This window comes from Colletotrichum paranaense (genome assembly GCF_030867605.1).
Source record: "Colletotrichum paranaense strain IMI 384185 chromosome Unknown Scaffold_1.1, whole genome shotgun sequence".
Classification (NCBI taxonomy): Eukaryota; Fungi; Ascomycota; class Sordariomycetes; order Glomerellales; family Glomerellaceae; genus Colletotrichum; species Colletotrichum paranaense.
The window spans coordinates 3,101,820-3,120,702 of record NW_026848959.1 but is presented as its reverse complement, the minus strand read 5'-3'; the positions used below and the strand labels follow the sequence as shown (position 1 = coordinate 3,120,702).

Sequence of the window (18,883 nt, the reverse complement as noted above, 5' to 3'; positions counted from 1 at the left end):
CGCACGCGTACGACCTTACTTACGAAGTTTCTTGAGACGAGATCAAGAGAGCAGATAATGGAAGAGGAAGTCGATGAAAGAGAAAAAGAAAACACCAAAAAAAAGTCTCAAAATCACAAAACCCGAACAAAAAACCACCCATCCACCTGTACCACGACCACATAGCACCAGAGAGACTGGAAGACGGAGAGCGACTGCCGCGGCGTTTGATTACCGACGTACGAAGAGTTTGCTATGTTTGTTCGGATTACCTGTTTTTCACCTTTGTCCAGCCATTTGTACCACCACCACCGACAGCGCGATTCGCCTGACCTTCGCCTTCGTCGATCGCCCAAGCATCGTCCTCGAGAACCTCCCACTCCGGAACGGCAACCTCACTGATAAGTTTCTTCTTGAGCCTATCAGCAAGCTTCAGGGGGGTGGGAAGCTTGAAACCGCGAATGAATTCGGATCCCTCTGCGCTGCCAAGGAAAGCGTGAGCTGTGCCATGGGAATATCGTCCCATCCACGAGGGAGCTTTGCCGAGCTCTTCTTGATCAAGCGCATCGTGCTTCGCCCCGGGAGATGAAGTTGCAGGTGGATAGAGGCGACCGGTCTGGGTGCTGTGAAGTTGTTGGCCAATGAGCAAGTTGTACAAGTTGCGGCCCATATGACACACATCCTCGAACGAGTTACGATCTCCTACAAAGACGCCCTGAGTACTGCAGGCCCAAGCAATATCGTACGCCAGCAATGTCACGCCCTCCAGGAACAAGGAATGAGCAGCAGGGTCTTCCTTGGCCAGTATGGGTAAAGTCTTATCGACGAAGAGTGGCCGCGGGCGAGGCATGTACTGCGGCTGGCTCTCGCGCTCTTCTGCAGAGAAGCTGGTAACGGGCGAGGTTCCAGGAAACGGCACTTCCCCATGCTGATACGACGAGGAAAGATTGAAGATGGTCGGGCGCGGATAGTCTCGATGCGGCAGTGTTATCTCTGCAGGGAGCCTAACCGAGAGGTAATGACTTGTCAAAGCCAGAATATGGGCGATGTTGGCGAGAGAGGTGGACAAGAGTTCTGGCGAAATAACTGTCAAGGTCAGTTTAAGTGTCACTCGCCAAGTTTGGAGTGCGATACTAACCATTCATAGATGAGAGATCGACGATGTCAACACCCCCGATCTTGTACTCGTACCGAGCAGATGATCCCTTCTTGATGCGACGAAGTCCATACAGCTTGGCGGCCTCCATGCACAAGAAAGATCGAGTCGACGACATCTGGTCCGCACTTCGGGTCCATTTGTACTTGGCAACCGAGATGGAGCGTTCAGTCTCTTCCAGCTGTCTAGTTCTCCGAGCAGCTATGCCACTCGATGCAGATGCAAGGTCGGATTTGCGGCGAATGAGGGCGGCTTTGCGATCAGCAATCTCCTTTCTGGCAGCGGCAATTTCACCCTTGAGTTTCTCAGCTTGGGCGATGATCTGTTCAGTGCGATCTTCGGCCGATCTTTGAGAGGCACTCAGCGACTCGAGAACAACACTTCGACCAGGGCCATCATCTGCCTTGTCCTGAGCAAGCAGGTCGTTGATCTCCTTTTGAAGAGTCTCATTCTCCATCAGCGCCTGCAGATTCTTGATGCGACCCTCATAGCAGTGGTTGCGAGCATCGACGGCACAGAGAAAGGGAAGACGCTGAGCATTGTGAGGCCTGCAGCATATGTCGCAATTCATCTTGGCGATTTTCTGGTCGACTCCAGGCAGGCGGCGACTCGAGATGTGATACGATGAGGCGCATGCACAGAGCGTTGTTCCCTCGGAATGACGTTTGGTATTTGAGTTTCCGGTAAGTGGATCTTGGAGAGAGAAACCCCCCAAGGCCCTGGAAGGAATCACCGACTTGATATATACGCCGACTCTCGGAAAGCAAGGTGCGTTCGGGGCGTTCAGACGACCTGTGAGTGGGAGGTCGCTTGGGTCGTCGGTCGAGTCACGGGAACGAGGTCGGGTGAGAGACAATGAATGGGCCAGAATGGGAAACACTCGACTGCCGTTGGTGTTGGCGCAAGCGGACTCCGACAGGCAGCAGGGGTGACCCCATGGGCCATGGCACCCTCCCCATGTCCCTTTCCTGCGCCACACTTTCTTCCCTTGGCGCTTGCTTCCTTCTTAGCGCCACACTTTGAACTTTTGGCAGTCAGATTGCTAACGTCCCTTTGGCAGGCAGGAAACACCAACGGTACCGCTACAGGAGCCATTTGTCGTATTACCTCCCTGGAAGCGGTAGTAACACCCTGAGTTCCTGCCTCTCTCTACACCCGAAAATCAACAACACTTTCAAGGCGCACCAAAAAAAAGACTCCCATACACAACCAAAACCAAAAAAGAACAACAACCTTCACCATCGAATTTCTCAGCTTATCTTCTTCGTCCCTCAACTTCCTTGCACAACTTTTCAGGCCCATCAGCAAACATGGACGACGCGGGAAACAACCAGCAAAAGGCTAAGTCCCTCCAGACTACGAAGACACCTGAGCCTCGTTTGGACCAGCAACTCGCCAACGGTCAGGACAACGGCAACAACACCCCCAGCACTCCGGGTGTCTTTCCGGCTTTTGACTGGGACGATTTCGAAGCCAGGTACGAGAAGGCTCTCGCCGATGCAGACGAGAAGGAGCGCGAGCTCTTGCTCGAATTCGACGGTCTTGTCAAGGTATGTACGATGCCCGCTTTTTTCCAACTTACAGTCATGGTGACCATCATTCTACAGTACTTCAACGTCTGGGCATCCACTTCCAGCACCCATGACAATGAGCGCGCAGTCAAGCGCCTTCATACCAGACAGAGATTTGTCAATCTGGAGGAACAGAACATGGCTCAGAAGCAGGAACACAGTAAGTTCTCCTTCATCATTGTCTCGCTACCAAGTGCATCCGACTAACAGCTCATTTACAGTGACTGAGGTTCTCCGGGCCTTCCAAAGCGCCCTCGCCCTCTTAAGCAAGTCTTAAGTGCCTTCAAGGCTGGAGACAGGAGGAGCAATCACAATGTTTGATTATCTGTGCAAAATACTGCACAAAACACATGTTCGACTTCCCTAGCAGGAGCGCGCTGGTTCGCGTCCCCTTCCCACTTTCCCTGAGTGATGGTGGTGAAGCGGGCCCCACACGTGATCCAAGCTCCGGGCGCCCAACGCGCTGATCCTGCGGTCCTCCCATCCAAATATTCAACTTACCTACTTCCTTCTTACAACAATTTCCTTCTCTCAAATCTTCCTCCACCCAACTTCCTTCCTTCAACACCCATCTCCATCATATCTTCCCTCATTCAACCGCTTTTCCTATAAAACACCCACACCAGAAAAAAAACAGTCAAGAAGCACCACATCAACCCACCAACCTCAAGCTTCCACCCAGGCTGGCTGGCCCAAATGATGCCATCGTTTGCTGCACCAAGCGTCAGCAATGTGAGTCCCTCATCGATACCTTCCAATTTTCATACTGACTCCCATCACAGAACGACTTGGTAGCATTCTTCGAGGCTCATTTCTCTGGTGCGGCAGTCCGCAATTTCCAAGCTGATTTTTTGAATCCAAATCATCAGCCGGACGCTGCAACCACCAATGCCTCAGTCGAAGAAGATGGCGACGTCTTCGAGGAAGAAGACGATCTCGGCTACTATTACGATGGCGTCAAACGAACACTCACTGACGACCAAATCGCCATGTTTCGCCATTCTGAGCTCGAAACCATCAAGCGAGAGCAAGCGCGACGTTCAACGGCAGTACGCCAGGCAGGTGAGACTGGCGAGGATGGCACCCTTCGGGCTGCCGAGCCATCTCGCCCGCCGGGCAAAACTGCTAAGAACAAGAAGAAGAAACGGGGGAAGGGCAAGGGCCAAGAGCCCAAGCCCGACCTCCGCAAACGCACATGGGATGTCGTCGAGTCGGGGCTTGACACCCTCGACTACGATTGACATTCCACCGCCATCAACGCCCGGGCTGGCTGCCTCTGGTTGGGGATCTGTATGCCATTGGTGTTCACTCCTAGATCTTCTGGTGCCGGAAAGAACCATGCGGTTATTGACCCATGGGCCTTCTGGTACCAGAAAGAACTGGGGGTGTGCTACTTCTAGACCTTCTGGCGGCTGGAAAGAACCATTGGGTCAGTGACCCGTGGACCTTCTGGTCGTCGGAAAGAACTAGAGGTCGCCACTTTTTGTATACAGACACGATCATGCACTCCCAGCTTTTGCCACCACGCTGGGGATTTTCCCTACGCTCGCGCAACGTGCTGCAGTGCCTTGTGCACTCAGCACCGTTCTAACTGTCGCAGAAATTGGGGGCCTCACACACGCTCTCATATCTGCTTGACGACCTGAACGCTGACGTCGAGGCAAATGCCTCCGTCGGTTCGCGGGGCTTGATGTGCGGGAATCCACCAAAATCCACTGTCATTGAAGGTATGTTCATTTCTCTTTTCTCTTTACCCCAATACCCCGCATGCTATGATGAAAACCTTGTATCGTCATCCTTAGTCGGATCCATTGCCAGAGCTGACTATTGCCGGCCAATTCCGGCGCCTGAGTCGCACTGAGCTTGGACATGTCGAGCAATAATCTTCTCTCTGACAGCATTCTCTCGCACTTCTTGGTCTTTGCAATTACTCAAGTCGAGGGACATCTGCTAACATTGGTTCCCAGGTCAATCGAATCAGGCATGTATTGCCTCGTGGCGGTATGGAAGAGGTGTTGGATGCCGGATGGCGACATAGGAAGAGGCATAAGATGCCATACAGGAAGATGAGAAGAGGCATAAAATGCCCACATTGGGATGGCAGAAGTGGCCTTTTGAGTCGTGTGGGAACGGGAAGTTGCACATGAAGGACGTGAGGATGAGACGATGTCTCAACGGAACAGAAAGGAATGGACATCTTGGTCTTGCGGAGGAATGATTGATATGATACCCTTGTTTGCTACTGTCGGTCTGAAACGTTTGATGATTACCTTTGGTCATGGGAAAAGGAAATATAGAATGTCTGGAATTGCCAAACACATTTGTATTTCGAACAGTACTGTTGCCCTGAATTTGCTAAATTGACAATGATTCAATGATATATGCAACCAACCGTCTGTTTGATGTTCGAGTGAGATGTTCCTGAACCATCTACGAGCCCCAGTGAAGGAGAAGGTGATCTACTCCAAAGCACTGCCTTCCTTCATGAACAGCGACTGTCTGAAACCCTAACTTACTATGCGACGTCCCGTTGAGCGCATGACTGACTTCTTATAATCACTGTAGCCATCGCGCCGAAGGGACTCTAGTCATGGTTCGTGATACAGGTCGAGACCAAGATTCACCCAGTTGGACGGCAGGGGCGTGCACGGATCACTTGGTCTTATCGGGCGGCCTGGACGATAAGCGGGAAGGCGCCTTTTCGGTCGACGACCAATCACGGCTCTAGACCGCTAAGCCTGATTTTAGACATCCCACCTTGATTTACTCCCTGCCCCGTTCTCCCACCACCACCCGCTCCACGTCCAGCCAGGCTACCTCAGCCACGCCGAGACCCCTCCTCCTCGTCCTGCCTCCGCCGCAAAATCCAACCTCACGCAACATCACCACCCCGTCCCTGTCCAAACCTGCGTACGATTGTAGGCAAAAAAGTCGCCCAACATGGCGCGGGTCTACGCAGATGTCAACCAGAACATGCCCCGCAGCTACTGGGACTACGATTCAGTCAACATTAGTAGGTTTCCAAACTCGCGCTTCCTACCCTGTCTCTCTCGCCCAGAGATCGACTAGGTGTATGCGACCTGCATTCGCCATACCTACTTACCATGCGTTGCCCAACTTTGCGGATTCACAGTTACTAATCTTTCAATCAACAGGCTGGGGGGTTCTCGAAAACTACGAGGTCGTTAGGAAAATTGGTACGTTTTGTGCTTCCGCCGAGGGTGGCCCCCGCGCCGCGCGCATGCGCCATACCGCTGCATACTCTGCGCGCACGAGTCGAACCGAAGAAAGCATATTTGGCTGATACAGGTCTTCAACAACAACAGGTCGCGGAAAATACTCCGAGGTCTTTGAGGGCATCAATGTCGTTAACTACCAGAAGTGCGTCATCAAGGTCTTGAAGCCTGTTAAGAAGAAGAAGATCAAGCGTGAGATCAAGATCTTGCAAAACTTGGCGGGAGGACCCAATGTCGTGGCTCTTCTGGACGTGGTCAGAGACTCACAAGTAAGCGAATTCTGCCGTAAGATCATTCTCCAAGTCAGTGGGCTAATGATTTTCCGAGTAGAGCAAGACGCCATCCCTCATCTTCGAGCATGTCAATAACACCGACTTCCGAAGCCTCTACCCCAAATTCAACGATCTTGATGTTCGCTACTACATCAATGAGCTACTGAAGGCTCTTGACTTCTGTCACAGCAAGGGCATCATGCACCGCGACGTCAAACCTCACAACGTTATGATCGATCATGAGAACAGAAAGGTACGTATCGCGCTGGGTGGAATACATCATGGTCTTGAAACTAATACTATGCCAGTTGCGACTCATTGACTGGGGTTTGGCCGAGTTTTACCACCAGGGAACTGAGTACAACGTGCGCGTGGCTTCCAGATACTTCAAGGGTCCCGAGTTGTTGGTCGATTTCCAGGAGTACGACTACAGCTTGGACATGTGGAGTCTGGGTGCCATGTTTGCCTCCATGATCTTCCGCAAGGAGCCGTTCTTCCATGGCAACTCTAACTCAGACCAACTTGTCAAGATTGCGAAGGTGCTCGGTACGGACGACCTCTTCGACTACCTCGACAAGTACGAGATCGAGCTCGATGCGCAGTATGACGACATCCTCGGCCGTTTCCAGAAGAAGCCCTGGCACTCTTTCGTCACCGCGGAAAACCAGCGCTTCGTCAGCAATGAAGCAATTGATTTCCTGGACAAGCTTCTTCGATACGACCATCAAGTATGTTGACACCATGCGAGGCGAGACTAGGCGAGAATGATGTACTGACATGCAAGTAGGAACGTCTTACTGCCAAGGAGGCCCAGGCACACCCTTACTTCAACCCTGTTCGGGACCCCGAGGTTTTCAAGCAGCACTTGGCCAACCAGACCGCCTCAGGTGTGAGCAGCAACTGAGTCTAAGTCGTCGGCCAGCTTGGTTTCGCAACTACTCACACCCCACGCGACAATTTGGATCTTCCCTCTGCACATAGACTGTACGCAAGAGGCATGACACTGCAGGCGGCGCAGGCGGTCACCCCGGGACTAGACCCTGCAACCGCAAGCCGGCCCGGGTTCTAGACTAAAGTCCCTTCCTCCAGGTGTGAACATGGCTCGGATCAACGGGACAAAGAAGCACGAAGCGGACCTTCCACCTCCCTCAGTCTCAATACATGGAATGATTATTCGAAATGACTTTTCAAGATGGGTACCTGTTCACGGGCGACGACACGAAAGGTGGTCTACACACATATTTTAGGCGTACAAACGTCGACCAAAGCAAGGAGCAGCGAGGAAGAATGGAGAAATGTGGTGGAAGACAGGAAATTTTGGCTTGCGTAAGGATCTGGGTTTCACCACACCGGGGATAAGGCGTTTGCGAGGTCCATGCCCCTTCCGTTCCAACTGCCCCTCGACATCCATGACTTTGCATAACGTGGTTTTCATGATTTTCTTTACAGAAGCTCTCTGGTATTCATCTGATGTAGCGACTAATGAGGAAGCTACTTGGCTTCCATGACCTCACCTTAAGACCACAAGTGCCCCGCTATCTGCTGTTTCTATCTGCGCGTCCGAGAGAGGTTCCTCTGTGCCCCCATGGCAAGACCTCGCTCTCCAAGTATGCTTTGATTCCTTGACCCTACAGGCAAGTGAAGCAGAAGTCTCTGTCGCATCGAAATCCATCCTCGCCACAGCGCCTCATATTCCCGCCGGGCGTTTGAACGAGTGAGCCTGACGGGCTGCCAAAGTGAACTCGCGTGGGCGTGGCAAACGCCCACGCCGCCTTACGCTTCTTGCCCCTGGCAGTCTCTGTGCCTGTGGTGGTCGCGCCTGCTGCACCCGTGTTCCCGCTCCCGGGAACGAGCGGGCTCCTCTTCTTCATGGGCGTCGTGATCTTGGTGTGCGGTCCGGCGAGGAGGACCGAGGTGTAGGATGTGCGTCTACGTTCGGCCGATGAGCCGCCGCCCGAGGCCGCTGTGTGGGTTTTGAAGAGGTCTAGGGTGAGCTCGTCTTCGTCGTCGGAGAGGAGGGAGATGAAGGATTTTCTGGAGGTCGAGTCGCGCGTGGTTCGGGGTCGGTGGTGTCTCAATGATGAGGATGGTGTGCTGGGGACGACCTTTTGGTTCTGTGTGAAATTTGGCGAGGGGTCAGAGAAGGGTGGGGGTGTAAGGGATTCCGACTTTGCGAGTGTTGATGATGCAGACTTGTGGCTTCTCGGCTTTGTTCGACGCTCTGAGCTGGCGGACGCGCGGGGCCTGGTAGCCTTTCTAGTCTTGGCTGGCGATTTGCTAACGGAGTACTTCTTTAGAGGACTGCTGGATTGGAGACGCATGTGTTTGAAGGGCGATGTGGCTGTTTTGTCGACGGCTCCCGAGGACTTTGTCGGTGATGATTGACGACCTCTTCGAAGAGGCGGCCCGAGGAGGCTTCCTCTTGATTGTGGTGGGAGAATGGGAAGCTCAATTTCCATTGCTTCGGATTCGGGTTCGGCTTCGGGCGCGCTTGTTTCGTCGATGTCGTCGAGGCCGAGGGGGATTGTGAAGGGCTCGATGACTTCCTCGTCATCGTCTTGCTGTGTTTCTCCCATTTGTTGGAGTTTCTCGGGCTCACTTTGAGTGCCTTGCCGAGTCCCATCCTGAGCTTCCTCTTGGTCCTGCTCCTGGACCTGTTTTTGGACTTGCTCATCGGTACCCTCTTGGATCTCCTCGTTGATGTTATCCTGAATCTCTTTCTGGATCTCCTCCTGGATATCCTCCTGGATCTCTTCATGAAATCCTTTCTGGAAATCGTCATGAATCTGCTCCTGTATCTCCTGAGCCTCCTCCAAGATCGTTTCTCCAAGCACATTTTGGTTGGCGGGTGTATGGAGATTCTGCTTTAAGCTCTCCTGAATCTTAGGCTCCTGCGCCGCCAAGACCTCATTTTGCGACGGAGCCTCTGCACCAGCCGGATTCGTTGGTTCTGTGGAGGAATGTCCCTCTATCGGACTAATCTCAGGGAGAACTTCCACTGGTAAGATCGTGAAGTTCATGTCAGACCCAATGGGCCTCTCGCTAACTTCTTCGATTTGAAGACTTCCCTGTTCCTCGCTAACTTCTGCGAGCGCATCGACCTGCTGCTCAGAGATTCCGATATCGATGTCACTAGGCTCTATCGAAGCCATCTTGCTGGCCGTGAACGGTCCGTCATTGGACTCCACACGAGATGGCCGGTGGTCGTCTAATGTCGATAACTTCTCCAAAGGCCCGGACGCGGCCTCTATTGCATGGTCTGCCACTTCGACCGCACCCGAAATAGTCTCTATCTCCTTTCCGCTGCGAAGCTTTCTAATGCGAGTTGTTGGAATACCTTCCTCGTCATCAGAGAAGTCGTATGAGGAGTCAATTCTATGCCTGACAAATGTTTCCTTCGGCGGCTCAGCGGGGTTCGCAGTTGGTGCTTTGACAGGCACAGCCGTCTCGACCGAGCCAGCCGCAGGATCGCCCACTGTCACAAGAGCTGTCGAAGTGGTTTCGGAGACGGTCAGGTTAGCAAGCTGGGGCGCCAGGGCCTCATGTTGGTGATCCGAATCAAAGATATCCATATCTTCGGGATCTTCGACTAATGTGATCTCCTCTGGGGAGGGAATCTTGGAAAACAACTCGATCACAAATCGCCGCTTTGGCTTGTCCTGCAACTCCTTCTCGGTCACAAAACTAGTCGAGTTTTGGTCAACCTCAACCTCAACTCCGGCTTCAGCTCCAGCTTCAACTCCAACTTCAGTTGGTAATCCCAACGACTGGTCTTGAGCTTCTTTTTCGGTTGGTTGACTCGGCTTGGTAGCTTCTGCCTCTTGAGAAACTTCTGCTGGTTTAATAACTTTGGCTGGGATGAGTTGTCTTCTCGGTCTTGGGCCTTCTTTCACAGAAGTTTTGTTCTGATTGAGCCAGCCAATCTCTCTCGAGAGGGTTCTTGATATGGCGGGTTTCGAACTTGATGGTTTGGCTTCGGTAGGTGGTTCAAGCTCTCGTGCATCGTTTTTGACAGTGGTGCCTACTGCCTCCTCCAAGGTGGTATCCGTATTATTCGATATCTTTTTCGCGGCCCTAAGCCCCTTATCTACAACGGCAACTCCAAGAAGATCGTCTTCGTTATCGTCGTCTTGGTCGGTGAATGCCTGTAATAACTTTGTTGACATTGGTCTCGCCATCCTAGGGACTTCGTTCCTCGCGCGGATGAGCTGCTTCATGTCGATCTGAGCAGGCTCAGGTAATGCTTTCTCCTCATCGGTATCGCGCCGCGAAGACCACACAGACTTGGATCCTCGACTGGTGGGGAAGCGGTATCTGGCACCATAAAGTTTTGTCATCAAGTCGTCGCCAAGTTTGGGCTTGCTGATCTCGGGGACCCTCCAAGTTGGATCGACAGGTTCTGGTTCATGTCCCCAAACATCTGAGGACGGATTCGAGGTGCTGGGTCCTGGCTGGCGCGGTTGAGCAAAGCTGGACAGTCGTTGATCGGATCCTGGTGTTGATACGCCTGACGAGACATTCGGCCGGGTTGGGTGCTGCCGTAGTTCGCCCTTTTGCTTGCTTATGAGGGCCCCTGGGTGAGATGCTTCATTCTTCTTGCCGTGTAAGATTCGTTCTTCATCGTCTTCGTTGTCTGACGCCTCTGGGCTCCCATCCTCGCCCCCATCATCTTCGCCTAAGCCAGCATCCTCCTCATCGTCGTCAGATGCAAATGCTTCCTCCAAGAGTACACCTTCGTCCTCGTCTTCATCATCGTCATCCTCTGGGATTCCGGTGTCTCTCTCATATCTCATGCCGGCCAAGTGGCCATTATCTGTAATGATCTTGCCGGTCCTGAGGTCGATTTCATCACCGATACCTGTGAAGTCCTTTTCATACTTTTGAAAGATGTGCTCAAAGGTCGATTTCAGTTTGAAGGCGGCAAATGCACGAGATTGTTCGAAGCGAAAGCCGGGATCCCGCATCTGAGACACCTCCTCGGGCTCATAGTTGAGTTCGTCATCTTCGTCTTCTTTTGGCTTTTGATCGAGCCTTGGCCTCTTTGTGGGCGGTTCCATGTTGCCGGTCAGAAGCCTTAGAACCCCAAACTCATGCCGCTTGGAGAAGCCGGTGGCTTGGACATCAATGATTATGGAGAACGAAACGGCGATGATGAGATCTGAATAAGCGTCACTTGATGAACTCGGCATGGAAAGACGCGCTTCGACGCGGTGCACGGATGCATCGAATTCTCGCGTAAAGTGGAAAGCACGGGCCACGTGGGGTGCTGCCGTTGCCAGAGGCACCCGACGACTGCGCTGAGTGTGCGGCGAATGATCCGTTCTGCCACGAGGCAATTTACCCAGCTATCCGGCTTGAGCAGGTCGCAGGAAACTTTGACCTCATTCTTATTATAGCTTTTGGAATATGGGCTCATGAATCAATGCTCTTTGTCTTCGTTGACCAATGTGATTTGGGCGCAAACAATCAAGTTGAGGTTCACGGATGCCCAAGCGGACTACCTAATCTGTGCCACAGCTGCCTCAGTTGTTCTTTCAGTGGTCCAGAATATCATCGACTCATCACAATACATGATCGAAACAAGTAGAAACATGATGGAAAGCTCAGGTTGAATCGTTTTTAAGCTGAAAGTGAGCGCAAACTGGGAACGGAAGGGAAATCTCATCGAGTTGTCAGCAAGAGTGGTGGCACCCTAGGGGGTGAACTTAGCGTCTGCAGGACATCCGCAGGTACCTACCTCCACTGCCCTTTAGGTGACATCACAAGACCTCCCTCTTCTACCTTCAACCCTTTAATTTCAGAGCTTGCAACATGCGCGACACAGCAAAATGATTTGCCAAAAGTGTCGCACGCCGCTCAGACTAGACAGCTCCCTCGAGGAATTGAATCCTGCGGCGTACGATCTTCTCGTCGGTCAGCACAAGCTTTCCCTCATCCGAAACGGCGCGCGCAAGGTAGCTAACCGAAACAGCTTCTTCCTCACAACAGTCACCCAAGAAGACGCCTTCATCACGGCCATACCATCCACAGGATGGCCAAAGAAAGGTGCTCTATGACAAGGTCTCGCAGAATGCGGCCTCTGCGACGTTCAAGCGCCATGGCAGTGGGCCATCGAGTTCGGCGCAACGAGATTCGACCATGTCCTTCATCTACCTTACCGAGTCACAAGTCGCTCAGCCAGTGCTTTCCCGACCCGATCCGCTGCCATCGAATACGAAATCAAACAGGGGGAACAAGGGCGGACAGAAGTCTCTTGAAGAAGAGCGCGGCGGTAGCAAGGCGCACGAGATAGAACGCATTAACAAGTTGTTCGAAATCCTCTCCGCGCGATCCGACATCGACCATCCCATCTGCGTCGAGTGTACCGATATGCTCGTAGAGGGTCTTCAGAAAAAACTTGAGGCTGCAGCGAGGGAGCGCGATGCCTACGTCGGCTTCTTGAAACAAGTGCAGAGCGACCAGCCGAACGAGGAGGATGTCAAAGCCCAAGAGGAAGCTCTGAAGAAGGCAAGGCAGGCCGAGACAGACGCCATGGCTGAGTTGCTACGCTTGGAGAAGGAAAAGGCATCTGTGGACGCGGAGATTATTGCTTTAGAGGAGGAGTCACAACAGCTTGACCACGAAGAAGAGCAGTTCTGGCGCGAGCGTAACGCCTTTGCTACCAAACTTGCCGACTTTCAAAACGAGCGCGACAGCACGAATTCCAGGTTCGATAACGATGCTCAGCTGTTGGAGAAGCTGCAACGCTCAAACGTATACAACGACACGTTCTGCATCAGCCACGACGGCACGTTTGCTACTATCAACGGGCTCCGTCTTGGCCGACTGTCGAACAAACCGGTTGATTGGCCTGAGATCAATGCAGCATGGGGCCACGCCCTTCTTCTGCTAGTCACAGTTGCTGACAAGCTAGGCTACAAATTTGACGGGTTCGAGCCGCAGCCCATGGGAAGCACTTCAAAAATCATTCGGTTTGAACTCCCGTCGCCAACGGCCAGCCGTTTAGGATCGCATCGGAACGCGCCACCGCAAGCTCCGAAGAAGCATGTTCTGGAGCTCTTCTCTAACGGAGATCTACCTCTAGGACTAACGTTCATGCACCGCAAGTTCGACAATGCGATGGTAGCATTCCTTGAACTCGTGCGACAGCTTGGCGCTTTCGTGCATCGACAGACGGCGGCCGACGGCCATCCACTTAGCCTTCCCTATAAGATTGAGGGCGACAAGATCATGGATGTGAGCATCAAGCTCGGCATTGCTCAAGATGATGGGTGGACGAAGGCGTGTAAGCTCACACTAACGTGCTGCAAATTTCTGCTTGCACACGCTAGTAACGTGAATACGAGCGCGAGAGCTGCGAATAATCAATAATGACTGCACAAATTCGACGCATATCAAACAGGACTCGGATCATGGAGTTGAGGGGCTTTCTTGGCAGGTATAGATCAAGCGTATCATTTGGAGTTCACGGTGTATTACTATGAACAGGTCACAAGAAGCAGTGCATTCATTCTCTTCTTATTACTTCCTACTGCTTGCAGATCCTTGGAGAGGATCTCGTCATTTGTGCAAGGAGACCCTTTCGTCGTAGCTGACATCTCCCAAGCGTAGACTCGAGTTGGGACCAACCTAGCATGTAACACTGGCAACTCATAAACTGCCTTGCAATCATCTCGCGATGAGACTTGACATGCAGCTTTCGGACGATGATTTAAAGCACGTGACGTAATTGCGAATATTCCCACGTCGCAATCTGACTGCATGCAGCTGGCCAAGTCAGCCTTGGTTGACGCCTGTTGGTGGCAGTCTGCGGCCATTCAGGCAGCAAGGCGCTCTCACGAAACATAAGCCGCTCGGCTGCCTCAATTGTCTTACACCACGGAACACACCCATGCAAGCCTAATGCACTGTTCTTTCCAAGAAAACCAATCGGTCATTTCGCGACCATGTTACTTGCCTAGATGCGGGGTGATAGCTCGCCTTATCTGCTGCACCATGACCTGGCATGGAAGACAGTGTTCTATTGGCTGCTCAGCCTGCCTGCTGCCGCCTACCGATGAACCCGAGAGCCGCAAAGAGCCATGAGCGTTAAAAGGATCGATTCATCCACATCAACTTCACTCCTATTGTCTCCGGCGTCATCCAGCCTGTCATTCTTTTCTCTTATCCTACTTCTTGCCGTGTAACACCAGGACTCTTACCTGACGTAGATTGCCTGTCATGGGTGGCCAAGCAGACAACGTAAGATTGCTGATGGACCTCACATTCTGGGTTTTTTTTTGCAGACTAGCTGACAAACTTTAGACCATTGACGATGATGCCGGCTCGACAGTCAGCTTCGAGGAAGTTGACTACCGGCGCACCACCAAGCAAAGCCAGGCTCTCGTAGCCAGGGGAAGCCTGGAAAGAGAGACACCGTCAGACATTCTATACGTTCTGCAATACTTGGGCATCGGTGGCAAAGTCATCGACAGTGAGTCAATAACACTGATCGCCCCTTTCCGCAACGCTCTGTTAACATGACCAGGTCGTGAGAGCAGCAATCCATTCAAGGAGATTCCCGACTATGGGAAGAAGGACGGCGAGACCACTCAGCGGACTGTCAATTCTGTGCTCGAGATCGTGACGAAGGTCAACACCAGTGCCAAGATCAGACGTGTGCGTCGTCGTCGGTCTCCGCATATCAGTTATCCCGACGATGATTACACGTCGGCGTCTTCGGACAGCGAGAATGATGAGCGCGCGAAGGCCGGGAAGATCGAACGCACGCAGATGATTATCCACTCGCCGCATCTCATCAACGCATTGAGGGCGGTTGTAGCATACTACCCCAATGTCAATCTTCTAGGAGACACGGTGACCATCGATGCTCCTTACCGAGTTATCGTGCACCACCTCGACGCCCTCAAACAGTACAGATTCCACCAGCCTGCCAGCCACTCCACCGAGTACGCTCGTCTGACGGCGAACCACATTGATGTTCTTTTGAGGTTCATCGATCAGGCTGTCGGGGAGTCTATCCGGACTGAACAAGAACGACATCGTCGCAATGTCCCAGTTGCAACGTTCCAGAACTATTGGATGGCTCTGAAGCCAGGTGAGGTCATCTATGTCAATCATGATGACCTCTGGGAGCCCCACGTCATTAGCAGTACTTACCAGGATGTCACTTTGAGTGGACGCAACCGCCACCTGCAGGTTGTTGCCTGGGTCCTTGAGATGGGACACAACCGGATGAACCGAAAGATGTCTCAGTTCACAATTCCTTCATGGACCGGCGAGCAGATCATCCCTTCTCTGAAGATCATTCCAGCTCGCTTCTTCCAGGATGACCCGCAAGCAATGCTGCAGAAGCAGCTGAGGCTCGGGAAGCTGTACTGGGAGCTTCTCCAACGCCCAACCTATATGGAGTATGACGGGATGCTTGTGCAGGCTCAACCTGGATCTCACTCGGGCCCGATCTTCAGCCGTGGTCCATCAGGCTATGTGAGTCTTCCTACCTGGTCCCTTTGATTAATGACAGCAACTGAACTTCCAACAGATGACTGGTCGAGTGATTTGCGATGCCGAAGGCTTCGGTCGTTTCAACTTCCGTGCACCAGAGAACCGGAACGGCCCTCCGGGCCCGCCACGTCAAGTAGTGCCCCCAGGCATGATGCCTGGACAGCATCATGGACCGCCGCCTGCTCAAGACCATCTCCCGCATTTCCTTCCACGTTGCGGCTGCAAGGAATGTACCAAGGAGACCGATCGCACCGACTTGTCACCGTTCGCGGGCTTTGACGACGTTAATCCCCTGACATCGCCAGCGCCTACTTCCGATATCTTCTACATTGCCTGCACTAACATCATTCCGGCCTTCCTTCTCGGCGATCGCCGTTGGGGCCACTTGAACCTCGACCACGTGAAGCCTGTCATCACAGACCGTGAAGCATTCAAGTATCTCGTCCTAGACGACGAGATCAAGATGACAGTCAAGGCCCTCATCGGCAAGTTCGCGGCAGCAGAGTCCGGAAAAGTCTCACCATGGGCCAACGACTTTATCAAGAACAAGGGCGAAGGCCGCATCTTCCTTCTCCACGGCGCCCCGGGCGTCGGCAAGACCTGCACCGCCGAGTGTGTCGCAGAGCTGACCAACCGACCCCTCATCTCCCTCACCTCGGGTGACCTCAGCGTCAACTCGCACAGCGTGGAGCACAACCTCTCCTACTTCCTCGAGCTGGGCCAGCGCTTCGGCGCTCTTGTCCTCCTCGACGAGGCGGACGTCTACCTCGAGCGCCGCCGCGCAAAAGACATTGCCCGCAACGGCCTCGTCTCGGTGTTCCTACGCGCGCTCGAGTACTATCGCGGCGTGCTCTTCTTGACGACGAACCGCGTCCAGGCGTTCGACGCGGCTTTTACCTCGCGCATCCACGTCGCGCTACACTACAAGAATCTAACGGATGTCGACCGCGAGCGCATCTGGGCCAACAACTTCGAGCGTCTCGACAGGGACTCGCACGGCCGCGTGCGTGTTGCGATCGCTACGCGTGAGTACGCCTACGACTCGCGCGATGTACGCGCTCTGCGGTGGAACGGTCGCGAGATCCGCAACGCGCTGCAGACTGCGCTCGCGCTTGCCGAGAGCGATGCTGCGGAGGAGGGCACCGACCGTATTTGCGTTACGGACAAGCACCTGCGGGCTGTGGTCAAGATGAGCCGCGGCTTCAGGGACTACCTTCGTAGTGGCAGTGTCTATGACGGGGAGAGCGAGGTCGGTGAGAGTGAGGGAGAGGAAGGAGATATTTATTCTGACTAAGCTTCCGTGTTTGGGCGTTTCTTGATGAGGCTGGGCAGAATTCAATTGTTCAATTCGGGTGGCTTTTTGCTTTGTAGGCTGGTTATTCACGAAGACTATGATAAGATTGACATAATGAGCATTGAATGTTGGATAGTTAGAACAACTTGATGAGTTAACCAAGAAATTGACAAGTACCTCCTTGTGGTTCAGCTGTAAACCAACTTATCCCTTTTCACTCATCTTCCGAATAAATACCTGCCAACGCTCATCTTCTTACACAGGTCTCAGCCCATGAACCAGATGTACTCAAACATCTCAATTCAACACAGGCCTCCACCCCTTCCTCCTCACGAACCCCTCAACACCCTCGTCCCTCAAAACCTCATCCCCCCTTCGTCCCGTCACAACGCTCCTCTCAACGTCAGGACCTCGAACGTAGAACGGAAACCTCAGCCTCCCGCTCTCATCAACCTCGTCTCTCTTTCTACTGCCACCTTGTTCGTTCTCTTGACCATGAACATCACCACCACCATCACGGTCCCTCAGAACCCAAACCCTCTTCCCCCCAATACTCCTCCTCTCAAACCCGCACGCCTCCCGATCAAGCGAAAGGTACCATCGGCGCTGGTACACGCTCCCGACGCTATTCTCCGCGCCCCGATACGCGTTCGTCCTCCTCACGAACTCGTCCTCCACCTCCCGAATCTCCCTCTCCACAGCTGACAACTTGTTTTCCTCCCCCTCGCCACCATAACCATCACCACCGTGACGGTCATCACCATCAAGCGGATCAGGAACAACATCCTCATCCCTGTCTTCACTCGACTCACCGTCAGAACTAGTCTCGACAACTTCATTCTTCTTCTTCACCTGCTTCCCACCACCACCCCGCCTCCTCTTTCTCACAGGCCTCCCCATCGCCCTCGCACTCTTCCTCCTCCCCTCCGCGTCCTCCCCCTTAGTCAACCTCAGATTCAACACATACCCCTCAGGAAGCCGACTCCCATGCAACCTCACCCGAATCTTCCTCTCCGCAAACGCCCTCGCCAACTTGTCCTGCTCCGTCATCCCCCCATCCCCATCATCCTCCTCCTCATCTTCACCATCATCACCCCCAGAATCAGGATCAACCTCCGGCCCTCCCCTCCCTTTCATTCTCCCACCCCTCCCCAAAACCTCGTACCACCCACAGTCCCAAATCACCAAACTCCCCGTGCCCCGACTCCCAACCTCAACGACATGATTCCAAAGACAATGCACCCTCGTCTCCGTCGCATTCCGGTTCAACCTCTTGGAGTTCGCGTCCCCGGGTAACCCGTACATCACCGCCCAGCTGACGCTGCTTGTCGCATTCACCTGCAGCCGGAGGTCGTAGTGCACGCCCGCGATCGGGTGGTCGTGCTGGTGCACCACAAAGTGCGCGCCCCGCCTCGACCCCACGTGCGCGAGGAAGAGGGAGCGCAAGTCGCCGTCGGCGGAGAGGTGCGGCGTGTTGGCAGGGGAAGGGGAGAGGGTGCGTTGTGCTAGGTGGGCGAAGAAGTGCGCTGCCGGGTCGGGTTGCGTTGCGACGCCTGATTCTAACGCCGCTGAGAGGTTTGTAGTAGTCTCGCGCTTGATCCTGGACTCAGTTTCGGGATTATGCTCGGGCTCGCGGGATGGCGGGTCCAGTATCACGACCACATCTCGACCCGGCCAGTCGTCAGCTGCAGCATCCCGTACCTCCAACCCATCATCTGGTTCACTCTCCTCTCCCTCTCCGCCATCCTCAGTCTTTGGCCCCGGCACATCAAGCGACCATTCTAAATTTCGCTTCTTGATAAATGGGTTCTCGATGAAACTCGCACTCGGCAGTCGTTTCGATGCCATAGTCCCCTACCTGCCTGATTCAA

The 18,883-nt window shown here is 53.5% G+C and overlaps 8 protein-coding genes across 8 annotated transcripts; 5 read left to right on the top strand and 3 right to left on the bottom strand.

Moving 5' to 3' along the window:
• Positions 1-247: 247 nt before the first annotated feature.
• On the bottom strand, positions 248-1,706 carry CPAR01_01105 (uncharacterized protein; the record flags this gene model as incomplete). The annotated part of the gene is made up of 2 exons (XM_060485395.1): positions 248-1,065; positions 1,118-1,706. 2 exons carry the CDS (start codon positions 1,704-1,706, stop codon positions 248-250), a joined length of 1,407 nt encoding a protein of 468 aa, XP_060356252.1.
• Positions 1,707-2,445: 739 nt separating this feature from the next.
• CPAR01_01104 (uncharacterized protein) lies at positions 2,446-2,983 on the top strand (the record flags this gene model as incomplete). The annotated part of the gene is made up of 3 exons (XM_060485394.1): positions 2,446-2,685; positions 2,743-2,866; positions 2,928-2,983. 3 exons carry the CDS (start codon positions 2,446-2,448, stop codon positions 2,981-2,983), a joined length of 420 nt encoding a protein of 139 aa, XP_060356251.1.
• Positions 2,984-3,402: 419 nt separating this feature from the next.
• Positions 3,403-3,947, top strand: CPAR01_01103 (uncharacterized protein; the record flags this gene model as incomplete). The annotated part of the gene is made up of 2 exons (XM_060485393.1): positions 3,403-3,438; positions 3,489-3,947. The coding sequence occupies 2 exons, from the start codon at positions 3,403-3,405 to the stop codon at positions 3,945-3,947; spliced, it is 495 nt and encodes a 164-aa protein (XP_060356250.1).
• A 1,699-nt stretch (positions 3,948-5,646) lies between these two features.
• Positions 5,647-7,118, top strand: CPAR01_01102 (casein kinase II subunit alpha; the record flags this gene model as incomplete). The annotated part of the gene is made up of 6 exons (XM_060485392.1): positions 5,647-5,719; positions 5,862-5,903; positions 6,033-6,211; positions 6,273-6,467; positions 6,523-6,942; positions 7,002-7,118. The coding sequence occupies 6 exons, from the start codon at positions 5,647-5,649 to the stop codon at positions 7,116-7,118; spliced, it is 1,026 nt and encodes a 341-aa protein (XP_060356249.1).
• A 724-nt stretch (positions 7,119-7,842) lies between these two features.
• CPAR01_01101 (uncharacterized protein) lies at positions 7,843-11,403 on the bottom strand (the record flags this gene model as incomplete). The annotated part of the gene is made up of 1 exon (XM_060485391.1): positions 7,843-11,403. One exon carries the CDS (start codon positions 11,401-11,403, stop codon positions 7,843-7,845), a length of 3,561 nt encoding a protein of 1,186 aa, XP_060356248.1.
• A 639-nt stretch (positions 11,404-12,042) lies between these two features.
• On the top strand, positions 12,043-13,585 carry CPAR01_01100 (autophagy protein Apg6; the record flags this gene model as incomplete). The annotated part of the gene is made up of 2 exons (XM_060485390.1): positions 12,043-12,127; positions 12,186-13,585. The coding sequence occupies 2 exons, from the start codon at positions 12,043-12,045 to the stop codon at positions 13,583-13,585; spliced, it is 1,485 nt and encodes a 494-aa protein (XP_060356247.1).
• An 849-nt stretch (positions 13,586-14,434) lies between these two features.
• CPAR01_01099 (ATPase) lies at positions 14,435-17,012 on the top strand (the record flags this gene model as incomplete). Its single annotated transcript, XM_060485389.1, has 4 exons — positions 14,435-14,455; positions 14,519-14,687; positions 14,742-15,700; positions 15,756-17,012. The coding sequence occupies 4 exons, from the start codon at positions 14,435-14,437 to the stop codon at positions 17,010-17,012; spliced, it is 2,406 nt and encodes an 801-aa protein (XP_060356246.1).
• Positions 17,013-17,309: 297 nt separating this feature from the next.
• Positions 17,310-18,860, bottom strand: CPAR01_01098 (uncharacterized protein; the record flags this gene model as incomplete). Its single annotated transcript, XM_060485388.1, has 1 exon — positions 17,310-18,860. One exon carries the CDS (start codon positions 18,858-18,860, stop codon positions 17,310-17,312), a length of 1,551 nt encoding a protein of 516 aa, XP_060356245.1.
• Positions 18,861-18,883: the final 23 nt, after the last annotated feature.